We start from the raw sequence: 16,022 nt of genomic DNA on the forward strand, positions 1-16,022 counted from the left end.
TCATTAGAATTCATTAACTAGTGAATTTGACATACATAAATAATATAAAGGCTAGAAAATCTGACAATTAGTCACCTTACCTTCAAACACTCATTAAATTTAAGGAGAAATTACCTTGGGTGATGTGAAACAAGCATGACGATCACACATTAATAAGTCACATACGTATACGTAACTCCTCCCCATTGAAATTACGTCAGCATACGGATGTTTGTGAGTCTTGCAAACTTGAGTGAATGAGCAAACTTGGATGAGACCGCGAAACTCAAATACGAATTCGATATGAAATTAACAGCGTTCAATAGAAAATCTATACAACCGGTATAATTGCATATATCACGGAAGCGAACTCATATTTGCATATGGGCGGGAAAATTAGATCAGATTCATATTCGTTTTGATGAGACACCACGTTTAAATACACTCTGAGACTAGGAAAGCAAAACAAAAAAACAACAAAACAAAACAAATCTGTCTATATATAAAATACATATAATAAACTGAACTTTCCACAGGCCTGCAGGCTCTACACCACTGGAGAGGAATTATTGCCCTTTATTGCTGTCAAAACCCGCTAGTTTTTCATATAGGAGACCGAGGTCACACTTTTCTCTCCAGTGAATATTTTCAGGGGTAGGTTTGTTTATTACTTTCTAATTGTTTTTTTAGAAATGTCACTGTAAAATGTTGCCCGTAGGCTAACCTAAGCAGTCTACTGTATACAAAATATCAAACTATGTGTTAGTGAACATAGAACGAGTTTTAAAAGGATAGTTCACCCAAAAATGAAAATTACCACAAAAGTTATTCACCCTCAGGCCATCCTAGATGTATATTACTTTCTTCTTTCAGACGAATACAATCTGAGTTATATTAGAACATATCCTGGCTCTTTCAAGCTTTATAATGGCAGTGAATGGGTGTTGAGATTTCGAAGAGCGATAAAATGCATCCATAAATGATAAAAAGTTCTCCACACAGCTACAGGGGATTAATTAAGAGTGTCTGAAGTGAACTGATGCATTTTTGTGAGAAAAATATCAATATTTAAAACTTTATAAACCTTAATCGCTAACTTCCGTTGACTGTCATTCGCCCAAAAATTACTACAAGAGCGTAGTTGCGTACCACAAGAGTAGTACTACAATGACGTAGGTGAGCGCTGGAGCGAACGTAGTGCAAAACAAGGAAAAAAATGTTGGAAGATTTCGATATAAGCCAAGAGGAGACTGGTTTTCCTTTGCTGTGAACAAAACTTGGTTCTCGGGAGATTAGTATATTCTTACCGGAGCTTACGCTACGCCTACGTCCTGCGTCATCCACTGAAATGCCACTCTCTCATGACTGTGCTAATGACAGTTAAGCAGCAGAAACTAGAGATTATGGTTTCTAAAGTTTTAAATAAGGATATTATTCTTAAAAACACATCGATTCACTTTAGAAGGCCTTTATTAACCCTCTGGAGCACTTTTTATGATGGACCAACACAGTTTTTTCGGGCTTCAAAGTCTTAAACCCCATTCACTGCCATTATAAAGCTTGGAAGAGCCAGGGCACTTTTTAATATAACTCCGATTGTATTCGTCTGAAAGAAGAAAGTCATGCTGCCTTCGCCATGTCGTAATTACCGTAATTCCGAGATGACAACACGTGACATTTTACTCATAGCTTTCCATGTTGTCGGACTCGGAGGTAGCGCCTAAGTTGCGCCAAAACGAGCCTGACGGCGGTCACGTGGTACATCTGTCACTAGTTTAAGTCGTAATTGTAAAAAAATTCCGAGTTTACAAGTTGTAACTACGAGTTCAGGAACACGTGAGGGCTTTGGCGTTGATAGTGTTACCATAGAAACACATAATTCAGATAGAATAGAATGTCACGTGTTTTCATCTCGGAATTACTGCATGGCGTGAATGCAACTGCATATACACCTAGGATGGCTTGAGGGTGAGGTAATTTTCATTTTTGGGTGAACTATCACTTTAAATAATTGTATTATTTTGTTCCGAATGGCTGTTTTGGATTGTGAATATATAGTCTATATGGAATCTTGTGAGGATTCCAAATATGACTGATAGAACCCTTTAACGTTCTACATAGAGAAACTTTTTTTCTAACAGTGTAGGAATGCTGTAAGTCCACAGTGTTCACACTAGATGGCGCAATGGGATAATTCACAGCAGTGACTGTTGAACAGCTTGATCTCTTCAAACCAGCTGTCAAGCCAAACTGAACTGATATTTCTACGTACAGTTTTGCATTTATCAGTCTGAACAGTAACAAATACTAATATCTTCATTAATATCAACGACACTATCGCTCATTTTCGACTCAGTACAAACAAATGATCGTTACTTAAACGTCATAGTCTGTAAGTCGCTTCCACATAATAAACTCTTTTCTTTTCCATTTGTAATACTTCCCAGGAGTCGTTCGCAATCGATTGATTCCAGTTTGTCCTGATGCGGCTCGGGGCGAAGAAAGCGTCCAAATTGTCAGACCAATCATAACGGAGTGGGAGTATTTGCGCGAGAAATGATGCGCTCCCTCCCAGCAGCATCAAAGCAGCAGCAGCGATCAGCGCACGGAACACAGCTCAGGCACCTGCAGGTATGAATGCTTTCAAAATGTTATTTCTTTATCTTTGCGAAAGCAATACAGTGAGTTGTGCTGGTCTTATAATATGGTGTTTATATTTGTTTAATTGTTGCAGTGCTATTTGGGCGCAACTATGGTCTGTTTAAATGTTTCGTGGTGATGCTACTAAATGCGTTTAATCTAAAACAACTATTAGACAAGGGTTTTTTTTCTGTCATTTAAATGTTTGAAAGTTTTTTTTTTATCTGTTTAGTTATTTATTTTTTGGCAATGCCAACAGTATGCAAAGCTATTTCTTCATTCCTAACCACAGTTTCTACTACGATGGCATTTGATGAGTTCTTACGCAACAGTGTTGACTCGTTTAAATTTATTCATTGTAAATTTGCGTTTATACATTTTCGTTGCATGTATTGCCTATACTTTGCACTGTAGATTTAGACTACTTAAAGGGCCAGTTTGCAGAAAATAGAATTTCTGTCATTATTTACTCACTTAAACCTTTTTTTCTTCTTCTGTGGAGCACCGTTTTTGTCACATTGACATTTATGCTATGGAAAAAAATGCATTGAATGTGACATCTGACTGAGACCGATTGAGCCATCTGTATTTGTGGTCTATGACAGAAAGAAATGCATTTGGAATGACATCAGGCTCAGTAAATGAGCTGTCCCTTTAAGATTTTTATTCGACTTCAAGGAATCAGTCAAACTTATTCTGCATTGACTTATTGCTTACTATCTTCTTCTGCTCTTCACTGGGATCGATTCCAAGCAGCATTTGCAAAGCACAGTGGCTCACTTGTTGTATAAAGATATTTCAAAGGGAAGTGTTAGACAGGCTAATTATGCATGCATATTTATGCATAAACACATGCATGTTTTAAAAGTCGATTGTCAGATCAGATGTGTTTAGCGAATACACAAATGCACTGATCGCTCTCCATTTTTCACACTTGGAGCCTCCCTGCTGTGCAGTGCATATGTGTGCTCTAATAAATAATGTGCCCAATCTTTGCTGATGAAGGCATATTCCTCTGCTGTTCCCTCTCACACAGGGTTCTAATGGTCTGTGACCTCTGCAATTGAGGAGCTAGCAACTATGTGATTGCCTCCTATTCCATCATCTCATTTGTGTGGCACCCTTACTCGTCTTGCCCCCAAAAACTTCAGGCGAATCCAATGCTCTCCTTGTCGTCGGATTGCGCTGCTCCAGTGAGGGGCACTGATGACCCCGTTCAGTTATTGTGCACCGTCCCTGCTGGCTTCCCACCTTTGTAACTGCGTCCCCACTGCTGCTTGTGCATCTGGATCCACTTTATGCCGCAATGGTGAGTGCCTTTGAATGGTATGGCTGTTTTCTTCTGCTGACGGGGGTGGCCGGGTCCATCAGCCAGCGTACGGATCCATTGGCGCCCCCTGCTCCCGAATATGCCCACTCTATACGTCTGGATGGTGATATCATCCTGGGAGGTCTTTTCCCAGTGCACGCTAGGGGCGAACGTGGCGCCCCTTGTGGGGAACTGAAGAAGGAGAAGGGTATTCATCGGTTAGAGGCCATGCTCTTCGCCATTGACCTCATCAACAAAGACCCCGACCTCCTGCCCAACGTGACCCTGGGGGCGCGTATATTGGACACCTGCTCACGCGACACCTATGCTCTGGAACAGTCGCTTACCTTTGTGCAGGCGCTCATCGAGCGTGATTCTACTGATGTGCGATGCGCAAGTGGAGAGCAGCCAATCTTTGCCAAGCCGGACAAGATCATTGGCGTGATAGGTGCAGCTGCGAGCTCCGTCTCCATCATGGTGGCCAACATCCTACGCTTGTTTAAGGTAATTCCTGTTTGTGCTATGCTAAAAGTTGGGGACTTTGCTGCAGAACCCACGGAACCAATCGAAATCTATGTTTAATGTTGTCTATGGTGTATTTTTTAGATGGTCTAGATAGTTTTTAAGGTTTCAAGGGCATGTAATGCAACTTACCATGTTGGTATCTGCTTGGTCTTGAAGTGAGGGATGAATATGTGCCAAAATAAATGGATCGTTCACGAAAAATGAAAATCACACCACCCACAAGCCATCCTAGGTGTATGCCTTTCTTCTTTCAGATGAATACAGTCAGAATTATATTAAAAAATATCCTGGCTTTTCCAAGTTTTATAATGGCAGCGAATGGGTGTTGAGATTTTGAAGTCCAAAAAAGTGCATTCATCCACCATAAAAAGTGCTCCACACAGCTCTGGAGAGTTAATAAAGACCTTCTGAAGTGAATCGATGCATTTGTGTGAGACAAATATCTATATTTAAAACTAAATTAAACAAATATGGATATTTTTCTTACACAAACACACTGATTTGCTTCAGAAGGCCTGCATTAACACTTCAGAGCTGTGTGGAGTAGTTTTGTGATGGATAGATTAACTTTTTTGGGCTTCAAAATCTAAACAGCCATTCACTGCCATTATAAATCTGGGAAGAGCCAGGACATTTTTTAATATAACTCCGATTGTATTCGTCTGAAACAAGAACGTCACACTTAGGATGGCTTGAGGGTAAGTAAATCATGGGGTAATTTAAATTTTTGGGTGAACTATCTCTTTAAGGTCATTTCTTTCTTTGCTACATTATAGGTCAGTGGATTTGCTTCAGGACCCACAGAACTAGATGCAAACCATATTTCATATGTAGTTTAGGGTGTAATTACTTTAACTTTGTGTAGTTTGGTCGTGTTTTTTTTTGGATCATTGTCCTGATCCAACCACGGCCCATCATAAGATTTCTAACAGAGGCAGTCAGGTTTCAATTTTTTATCTGTTGGTATTTGATAGAATCCATGATCCCATGTATCTGAACAAGATGTTCAGGACCTCCAGCAAAACAAATAGGCCCACAACTAAAGAACCAGCAGTATCTGGTGGTTTTGCTGCCAAAAAAGCTCTTGTTTGACCATAGTTCCAGTGGTGTCTGACAACTGAATATGCTGGAGTTTTGTTCTTAAAACCCCCCTAAACAGCTTGTGCTGATGTAGAGGCTGTGATATTTTTTCAGGCTTTCTGACCTCAAGACTCAACTAACCTCTGCAATTCTCCAGTTGTGATCTTTGGAGAGTATTTGGCCACTCAAACTCTCCTCATCATGCATTAGAATGATATAGACACGTCCTCTTCCAGGCAGATTTGTAATATCTTTAGTTGATTGGATGTTCTTAATCATTGTCCTCAGTGCTTTAGCTATTTTCTTACAGCCACTTTCTATTTTGTAAAGCTCAAAAATCTTTCAGCACATCGGAATTCTATTCGTTGGTTTTACTCATTGTGATGGATGATGAAAGGAATTTGGCCTTGTGTTTCTCATATTTACAATCCTGCGGAACAGGAAGTCATGGCTGGACAATTTCATGTTCTTAGTCAGCCTGGTGTGCTAAAAAGTAAAATGAATGGGAATATACTTCAGAGATATTTTACTCGGAAGAACGTCTAGGGGTGCCAATAATTATGGCCAACTTGCATTGAAGAAAATGCATGAGTTTCCCCCCACTTTCAATTGTTTCACTTCAGTGAAAGGTTAGAATTTTGTGCATTTTTCAAATGAAAGATCAAAAAAGATAAACAATGCAGATTTATTTTAACAGCCGCCTTTGCTCAAATTTACCAAGGGTGCCAATATTTGTGGAGGGCTTTGTATTCACAATGTAAATATATATATAAAAAAATCTACCTAGATATTTTTATAGTGTACACAGTGTGATGATGTTTGTAATTCACTGGTGGTTTCCTTAGTGTTTTAATTGTATTTTTAGACAAAATAGTACAGAATTTAAATGTATGCCATTTATCGGTAACTGTAATTAACAGTCAGCTTGACCATAATTTTAATATCAGTGCATCCCTAGATGCCTCTTCATTTTTTTAAGGATTCATAAGCATATTTACTTCGCTCACTTTAACTATGTGTGATTATATGGCTTGTTACGTCTTATAATTTGCATTTATCATCATTTTCGCCCTGCTGTCCATGACTGCTATAAACATGAAATAAGGAAATCTTTTGGAGTGATTCAGATGCGCTTTCAAAGGGAATTCACTTGCGCACACTTTTTGGCAGCACTGCCCTGACTCTTTTAGTGGATATAGCAGCCTGTAATTGAATCTGTTTTGAGGGCTAATCAATATTCACTTGGGTCTCCTGAGCACTAAACAGGAACCACCACTGATTATAAATGAATAGAAATTTGTCAGAAGCTTCTCCAATGGTGTTGAATCACTAGATCTGTAGATGAAATATTTTTTTCCGGATTGTCCTAAACTGATTAATTTCCTGCTATCTGCTGTTTATGCTGTGCAAAGATTTTCTCCCTTTGAGTCTCAAAAATACTGCCACTGGGTTATCTTATGTTTCATGTCTCATTAATAATTGAGTGTCTGTTACAGATACTAAATATAGCTGGCTTGTAATTGGATCAAATAATGGGTGTCGTGTTTATCTGAAGAAAGCATTCACCTTTTCAACTGCGAAAGAGATCAAACACAGCATTACTCCATCTGCAGCAGAGATATGAAAATAGAATCATAGAAATGGATGGAGAGGGAAAGAGTGTGTTTATCAGACACTAAAAGTTGGCTTGGACTCCAGAAGAAGTGAGACGTCTGGCTTCACCAGTTCATCTGTATTGAGCTTGTTGACTGGCTACTGCATTGTTCCTTACCATGTGCATCAGTCATTTAAATCAGATATTGATTGTGGATTTTTTTTTCTCAGTTGTTTCTACAGTCACATGCATGCACAGATCAATTTTAGCTGAGGCAGTAGATGCTTGATTCCTTTTGCTGTTTTTTGAAATTTTAGAGCGTCCCCGACAATGTAGAAAATGTGTAATTGGATTACTCACCCTCAAATTCCGTCGTAGCGTCTTTTCTCTTTCCTTTGCTCCTTCCTCTCATTGATCTACAGAGACTGGACATTTGAAATTGATATGTGTCTGGAAGTCTCAAAACAGGAAAGTCACTGGGTTTGTTTCTGCCTTGGATTTAATGTAGCTCAAGGCTAGCAATTAGCTTAGTAAGAGAAAGTCAAGTAGATGTATCATGTAGATTACGCATTGACTTTTTAAAGAAATTCTGTCAGGATGTGGTGAGATGAGATTCATTTAGTGCAAACCAATTATCGTTTGCTGGTGCTAGCGTAGTTTGCTAACAGTCTTTTTAAATTTTAAACAAATGCTAATGATTTTTACTATATTTGTGAGGTGTCGTTAGGTGCTGTTGCTAATGTTTTCTGATGTAGCCTTACGTTGCAGTGCTAACATCACTTAATTTGCTAACACCTATTAAGTGATTTCTGGCTAACATTTGGGTTACTTAAAGGATTAGTTCCGTCCAGAATTAAAATTTCCTGATAATTTATTCCCCCCCCATTGAAAAAACTAGCAGATGCTGGTAGCTCTGGTCCTTTGCTGGTTTATGCTGCTCATGTTGCTGCTCATAAACCAGCTAAAGACCAGTTTAAACCAGCATCAAAACATACCTAACCAGCATCCCAGCATCAAAACATACCTACCAGCATATGCTGGATTTTTCACCAGGGCCCTGTGTCATCCAAGATGTTCATGTCTTTCTTTAGTCGCAGAAGTTTTTTTGAGGAAAACATTCCAGGATTTTTCTCCATAGTGGACTGCAGTGGGGATCAAAGGGTTAAAGGTCCGAATTGCAGATTCATTGCAGCTTCAGAGGGCTCTACACGATCCCAGCCGAGGCATAAGGGTCTTATCTAGCAAAATGATCTGTCATTTTTAGGAGTGTAACAGTACACAGATGTCACGGTTCGGTATGTACCTCAGTTCGGGGGTCACGGTTCGACACATTTCAGTACAACAGGAAAAAAGCAACAAATCTACTATGCTGTGTTTTTTTATATTTTTTTTTTATTTATTTTGAACAGAAAGTAGTACCAATTACAATTTTTTTCCACCTAGATGTGAAAATACTACATATTATATCAAATTATAATGTATATATGAAGAGTTCAGATGCAAAACCAGCTAAATCCATCTGACGTCTTTCTTTAAAAAATGCATTTTTATTAGGCTTAGATGTATAGGTTTCTATGTAAGTACCAGTACTTCTGATTGGGCTGAGGCTGGAATTTAGCGAGTTTGAAGTAAAAGTATTTGATGGACGTATAATATGTGTCAAGAGCATTCACACAGTATCATTATCTCATTTTTGACCGAGATGCCTTTTAGCTGGTTTTGCATCTGAACTCTTCATATATACATATAATATGCAGTACATAGCCTATATACATACAAGCAACAAATACTTGAAATATATTTGATTTAGTTAACAAATAAACAAAGGAAAAACAGTGCGACACGTAACATAGCCTATATATGCTGAGTTTCAGTTCATTTTGTGACAGCAAGTAAACTCAAATGGCAGAAAGCGACATCCTATTTTTTTTCTTTATTTTACAAAAGACCTTTTACAGTGATGCATTATTAATAAAATAATAAATGACAGTGTGTTCAGTTGATTTTGCTGGTCTAAGGTTGAAGTAATCGCACTGGCGTGTGCACACACAAAACATATCAGTTCCAGCATTGCTGACTTGACAGTGCAGTTGGTACTTTATCAAAATAAAACACAGTGAAGCAAACATCAGTGCGCCCACCTCATTGTGTCACTGTTGTAACGTGACTGTACAAAGTCTATAATTTACATAATAAATAATAGTTTAGCATTTGGATACAATGCAAATATGAAAATATTATGGAATATTTGGATTTGAGGTAGGATTCAAGAGCACAAAGCTCCATTTCGCAGTGGAGTGCACAAGCCTTAAAAGTAACGTTATACTCCTTTGTCAGTGAGAGACGCGTTCAGAATCAGCACATGGTCACTGTCTAGTGGTTTTGTTCTCAAGTGCACAACTCCTGGCATTCGCTGTTTTTCTGCTGGCGGTTATCAAACAGAGTTGCATTACTGAGGGCGCCCCCTTCTGGATTGAGTTGAATTGCGTGTATTCATTGTAAGGCCTCATGCACCGAACCGAGATGCCCGTACCATGAAGGTTCGGTACGGATACATGTATTGTATACCCCTAGTCATTTTCTTAAAAAAAAGAAATAAATTACATACTTTTTAACCACAAATGCTCGTCTTGCATTAGCTTGACCTCTCACGTTGGAAAGGTCACTCATGTCATAGGTGGAAGTACCGACCCAGTGTTTACAAAGCAAACGTGTTAAAACAACAATGTAAGACAATTTGAAGTTAAAGGAGAAAATGAGACAATTTTTATCCGAAATACACAGATGTAGAACGAACCGCGTGTGAATTTTTCAACGTGATTACGTAATGCGTGAAGTCACGGACGTGCATCGCAGAGCTAGTGCAAGACGAGCGTTTGTGGTTCAATATACTTTTTTTTTAGAAAATGACTGATCGTTTCGCTAGATAAGACCCTTATTCCTTGACTGAAATCATGTAGAGTCCTCTGAAGCTGCATTTAAACTGCAATTTAGACCTTTAACCCGTTGATCCCCACTGAAGTTCACTATATGGAGAGAAATCCTGGAATGTTTTCCTCAAAAACCTTAATTTCTTTTCGACTGAAGAAAGAAAGACATGAATATCCTGGATGATTTGGGACTGAGTAAATTATCAGGAAATTTTAATCCAGGAGTGAACTAATCCTTTAAATCAATGATTGGCAACAGGCGGCCAATTTTATTTACAATTTATTTAAATCTTCTTTGAATAAGCACTTGCCGTTCACTTTCACTTTCGAGTTTGCGATCAGGCACACTCTGTGTAAAGGGAGCACATCTTACGATATAACACTGTGTCCTACTACGCGACGCTGGGACACACAATAAAAGGAGCTTTTGTCCTAACTAGCTGCGATGGCGACACACAAAATTTCTATTTTAGAAACTGTTTCTATTTCTGCAACGTCATAGCTGGAACAACAACACAAAACTATGACAGTTAACATCTCAGGTACTGATTATGGGCTTTATCAATGTAAAAAGTGTCCAATGTGAGTTTGAATATCATTTTTGCGTAACATTTATAGCTATGCTGAAAGCAGCAACAGATAGTTTACCTCAGATCTTGAAAATAAATTTAAGCAAACATATGTTAAAACTGCGAACAAATGTTTTCCATGACAAAGATGGTATCAGTCACTCAATATTTAGTTTTAACAATGTTAAAAAGGTTGAATATTTATGAATTAGATTACAAACTTGTACATTTTGTTGAGAGTGCAGTGCAATTCTGCACTTCTGAATGGCTATGGCGTCATGTGACTCACGTTTGGTGTGGATTGCTAATATGCTTGTTGCTGGAATCTTGTCGCGTCACGTGTAGTTAGGAGCTTAGGATCTTTTGAGCAGCAAGACTTGATCAGGTGCAGTACTAACTCTCTGTGTTTAAAGGATTTGCTCTGGTGCATCAAATCAAGCAGATGTTTGTCATGAGAAGTGTCCACAAAAGAGCTATGGTTTGCAGTCAGTTATAAGAGTTGATGTTACAAGTACTTTTTTTGTTTATACTGTGTGAACTCATTGTCTTGTTAGCTCGGAGAGCTTTATTTTCCCTCCTCACTAGGTTTTGTCAATTGTTTTGTTTATTGGTCTAATTCTTATTTTGGGTTTCTCTTTTTAATTAACCTTACATTGGGTTAGCCACTCAATTAATTCTCTTGTGCTTCGTTCCCACCTTTCTGAATTATATTGCATTGATAAGGAGTTATCACAAGCTAAGACTGTTTAGTTGTGCTATCTTACAATCAATATATAGTAAATGTAAGTTAAAGTGTTACCAATGTAACCAGTTAACACTTGAAGTGGCGATGAGGTCTTAAAATGTAAGGAAAGAGTCTTAAAAAGGTCTTAAAAAGGTATTAAATTCAACTCCATGATTCCTGTATATAGCCTGGAGTAACAGCTCACTACCAGTTACAAAAGACACTGTAACAGTCTGTCACAAGCTGTGTTTCCATCCACCTATTTTTATGCACGTTTTGGAATATCGCATAAAAACTCTGGATAGAAACGTGAAGATGTGCATAAATTCTAAAATTGTGCATACATTTTTTTTTTCTGGCCCGATGCCAAGCTTACTTGCCGACCACTGCTTTAAATGTTATTTGATCTGCTGTTTATAAGTTTTACAAGCGAATAATTTAGCCAATCATGGTGGAGGTCATTTGCATAGTCTTAAAGGATAACTCCACTTCCAGAACATCAGCTTATAAATAATTTACTCACTCCCTGTTCATGTCTTTCTGTCTTCGGTCGTGAGGAAATTATGGTTTTTGAGGAAAGCATTTCAGGATTTTTTTGCCATATAATGGACTTCATTGGTGCCCCTATTTCGAATTTCCAAAATGTAGTTAAATTCAGCTTCAAAGGGCTCTAAACGATCCCAGCTGAGGAAGAAGGGTCTTATGATTCTGAAGTTGTAGGAGAAAATGAGATAGAGTTTTTAGCCATACTCTCCTTTTTGAGCCTAAGTACACAGACGATGAACTTAGACGTGATTCATAGCGTCATGGATACACATCCCAGAGCTAGTGCTACACAAGCTTTTGTGCTTCAAGTATACAAATTTTTATTTTTTGAAAAAAATTACTAATTGTTTCGCTAGATAAGACCCTTCTTCCACAGCTGGGATCATTTAGAGCCCATTGAAGCTGCATTTAAACTACATTTTGGAAGTTCAAAATCGGGGCACCAATGAAGTCCATTATATGGAGAAAAATCCTGAAATGCTTTCCTCAAAAAACATAATTTCTTTACGACTGAAGACAGAAAGACATAAACATCTGGGATGACAAATGGGAGAGTAAATTATTTGTAAATTCTTGTTCTGGAAGTGGAAGGTACAGTAGCACAAACAACTAGTTCAATTCTGAAAATGCAGTCACATTAACCGCTGTTTGATTTTAATGACAGTTTACGCAATTTCTGTTCATGTTTGTGTCAAGTTGGTCACTCGTTGGTCAACTGAACAAAACTTTGTTTGGAAGTGATTATGTGTGAAACACAAAGTTCTGCCATGAAATTCTAGATGGCGCAGGCCGATACGTTCTAACTCAGTCTGATATAATCACAGCTGATTGGTTCCTTTTTCCATCAGCAGCCAATGAGCTTGATGCTCAACATTCAAAAACTTGGCTAATGCTTACTGTAGCAGTGTGCTTCAGAAACCCTTCACTTCCCCAGCTCCACCTGTATAGATCTGGTAAGGGACAATTTCATGTATGTTACATATGAGAGTTATTTCATATTATATGGGCAGCAGCTGAATTTCCTACATTACCATGTTAAACTCTAAGAGTTGTCAAGACAGAACTGTGGCTTAAACATCGCTACACTATTGAAAACAGACAATGGCCATAATTTTGCAGAAATTTTGCTAATGTGGTTATTCATCTCTAAATTACCAATGTTTGGTGCACGAGACCATTTTAAATAAATGTAAACCCACCACAAATTACATTATATGGCCGTCTGCAGAACTTTATATCACAAAGCCATCGCAAATGAACAAACAGTTGATGTTAAGATGTATTCTGTATTTCCTACACTTACACAATTGTCTAAACAGCAATTGAGCTCAGTGATTGAGCACTTTATCCAAGCAGGTAAATGGGAAGTTAGGAATAATTCAAACAGTCACAGTGACTGCATGTATATTTTAGCAGCTCATCCACTCAGAAGTGTGAAATATATTCATGCATATTTCATGAAGGGGAAGAATAAAGGAGACATCACAATCCGGTTCAGATAATGACTTTATTGGTCACCAGTTGCAGGGCAGAGGTAAAGCCTGTCTCATTCATCTAGCTTGTAATGTAGACGTAAGACTTGAAACACTGTGACCGCTACGCACCTGAGATCACAGTAGAACAGACAGAGGTGACACTGGGGGTGTGCGTTTAATAGAAAAAGAACAGATTGCTTGAAGTGAAGACATTTGATGAATTTATTGGATTTTGAAGATGTGGGATGCTGTTTGGATTCACTTGCCTGTTTTCTTTGTTTACCAGTTCTGGGATTTAATCAGCCAGAAGCTATCCACTTGTCTTTCATCTGCGATTGAATAGATAAAATCTAATTTTGTTAGTTTTAATATTTTATTCTTTTTCATTTCTGTTTGTTTGTTTCATTTCGATTTCAAGAATTAATGGCTTTTCTGATAAGGTGCCCTAAAGCAAAGGCTTCACACATGAATGATCTGAATAAATAAAAAATGCAATCAAATAATAACTTCGACTACATAAGCTTAAAGTATAATCTGTCAAGAAATGCATATGTATAAATGAATTGTCTAATGAAAAATTAACCTCTGAAAACCTTAAAAACAAAGGTTTGTAGAATAAACCATGAATGCAGATGTGTGTGTAAATGCATTTCTCAACTCACAAAATTATTTTACGAATAAGTTGCCTTCATACATGAATGATCTGTATAATTAAATAAATAATACAATGAAATAAATAATTGTAAATAATAAAATAAATTAAAAACCTGTAAATACATGTTGTTTTAAAAGCAAAATGATCGGTTTGTAGAACGAACAATACATGAATGCAAATGTGCGTGCATGCAAATGTGGTTTCAATAGAAGAAATAATAATAAATTAATGAATTGTCTCAAGAAAACATGTAAAAACGTGTTGTTTTAAAAGCAAAGCGATCAATTTGTAGATTGAACAAAGAATGAATGCGGATGTGCATGCATGCAAATGCATGTTTTTCAATTTAAGAAATAATGATTTTGCTAATAAGGTACCTTGAAGAATTGCTTCACACTTGAATGATCTGAATGAATACTGCAATAAAATAATTGCTTTTTCACAAAATAAATTAGCTGAAAAGTGCAATTTTGGTCAGAGTTAAATTTGATTTGTCTAAAAAAACATCAAAACTTGTAAATACATGTTGCTTTAAAAGCAAAGCGATCAGTTTGTAGAATGAACCATGAATGAAGTATGAATGTGGATGTGCATGTGTTTAAATCGGCTTGATTTGTTTGGCATTCAGGGTATGATTGCCACCTCCAGGTCTCTATTATGGCATTAGATTAGGTGAAGCGTCGCATTGCAGTCTTAATCAATACACAGCCTTAGCACAGTCAGAGAAACGGGGGAGGGAAGATATTCATTCTTTCCTGTAGCCGAGGCTGTGAAAAAAACATCTGTGTTTTCATGCCAGCCTCCTACGCCAACTCTCTTGTGCTGAGATGAAATGTGGTCAGAGCACTGGTGTGACTGTCACCCTGTATTGACTCGGTGAAGAGATATGAGTGGGGTCAGTCCACCTGAGGGCATATGTTTTAGCACAAGACAGGAAATGAGGTCATAGAGGGTGAAGCTTTAAAAGAGGGTTGCATGTTTCTTGAATATGCAGCATTTGGATGGCAGAAATTGTCATACTGTGTGTGAGCAACTGCAGCAGTAGATTTGGTTTATTTTGTAAGGGACAGAACCCATGTTAGGGGTCAAGGTAGTTTTTTCATTGACGGTACGTTCAAAAGGTATTCTGATTAGGATTTTTTTGTTAGCAACACTTAAATAAGAAAAAAAAAGTATTATATTAGAGTAGATGAATATTCCAGTGAATATTCCAAATATTGTTACAGTGCAAAACATTGTACAGAAATACTCTGAATTCACTGTTACATTGCAATTGACTCTATAGTGCAAACATTTTGTATAAAATACTCAAAATTCACTGGAACATCGCAAATGACTCTACAGCATGAAACACTGTATGAAAATACTCAGAATTCATTGTGACATCACAACTGACTCTACAATGTAAACATTTTGTACAAAAATACTCAGAATTCACCTTAAAATCGCAGCTGAACAAAACATGTTCCAAAGAAAACATTGTATGGAAATACTCAGAATTTACTGTAACATCGCAACTGCATCTACAGCACAAAATGTTGTAAGCAAATACTCAAAATTCTCTTTAACATCACAACTAAATGTAAATTCACTCTGACATCTCAACTGAATCTACTGCACAAAACATTGTACAGAAATACTCAGAAATTAATACATCACAACTGACTCTACAATGTGAACATTTTGTATGAAAATACTCAGAATTCACTGTAACATCACAACTGACTCTTCAGAGTGAACATTTTATATGAAAATACTCCAAATTCATTGTAACATCGCAACTGACTCTACAGCGCAAAATCGGGTTGTCAAAAGGTATCGGGTTCGGTACTTTCGGTACCAAAAAATTTTAAAAATGTCCATTTCCCGCTCACATTTGAGTGCTGTTGAGACGATTTTTAAACTTCGCTGATTCACCATAGTGTTCACGCGCTCAACAGACATGACTGTGATTGGCTACGATGATAACCGAACGCTCACACATAAGCACAACAGA

General features: G+C 37.6%; 1 protein-coding gene across 1 annotated transcript in view; it reads left to right on the forward strand.

The window, feature by feature from the left end:
• The first annotated feature begins 561 nt into the window (after positions 1–561).
• Positions 562–16,022, forward strand: part of grm8b (glutamate receptor, metabotropic 8b) — a 215,418-nt gene continuing 199,957 nt past the window's right edge. Inside the window, exons 1-3 of the mRNA XM_051099824.1 lie at positions 562–633; positions 2,427–2,610; positions 3,656–4,432. Of these exons, the coding sequence (XP_050955781.1) occupies positions 3,926–4,432 (507 nt within the window). The 5' untranslated portion in view covers positions 562–633; positions 2,427–2,610; positions 3,656–3,925. The remainder of the gene's footprint in view (positions 634–2,426; positions 2,611–3,655; positions 4,433–16,022) is intronic.

The sequence above is a fragment of the Labeo rohita genome, chromosome 25, assembly GCF_022985175.1.
Source record: "Labeo rohita strain BAU-BD-2019 chromosome 25, IGBB_LRoh.1.0, whole genome shotgun sequence".
NCBI lineage: Eukaryota > Metazoa > Chordata > Actinopteri > Cypriniformes > Cyprinidae > Labeo > Labeo rohita.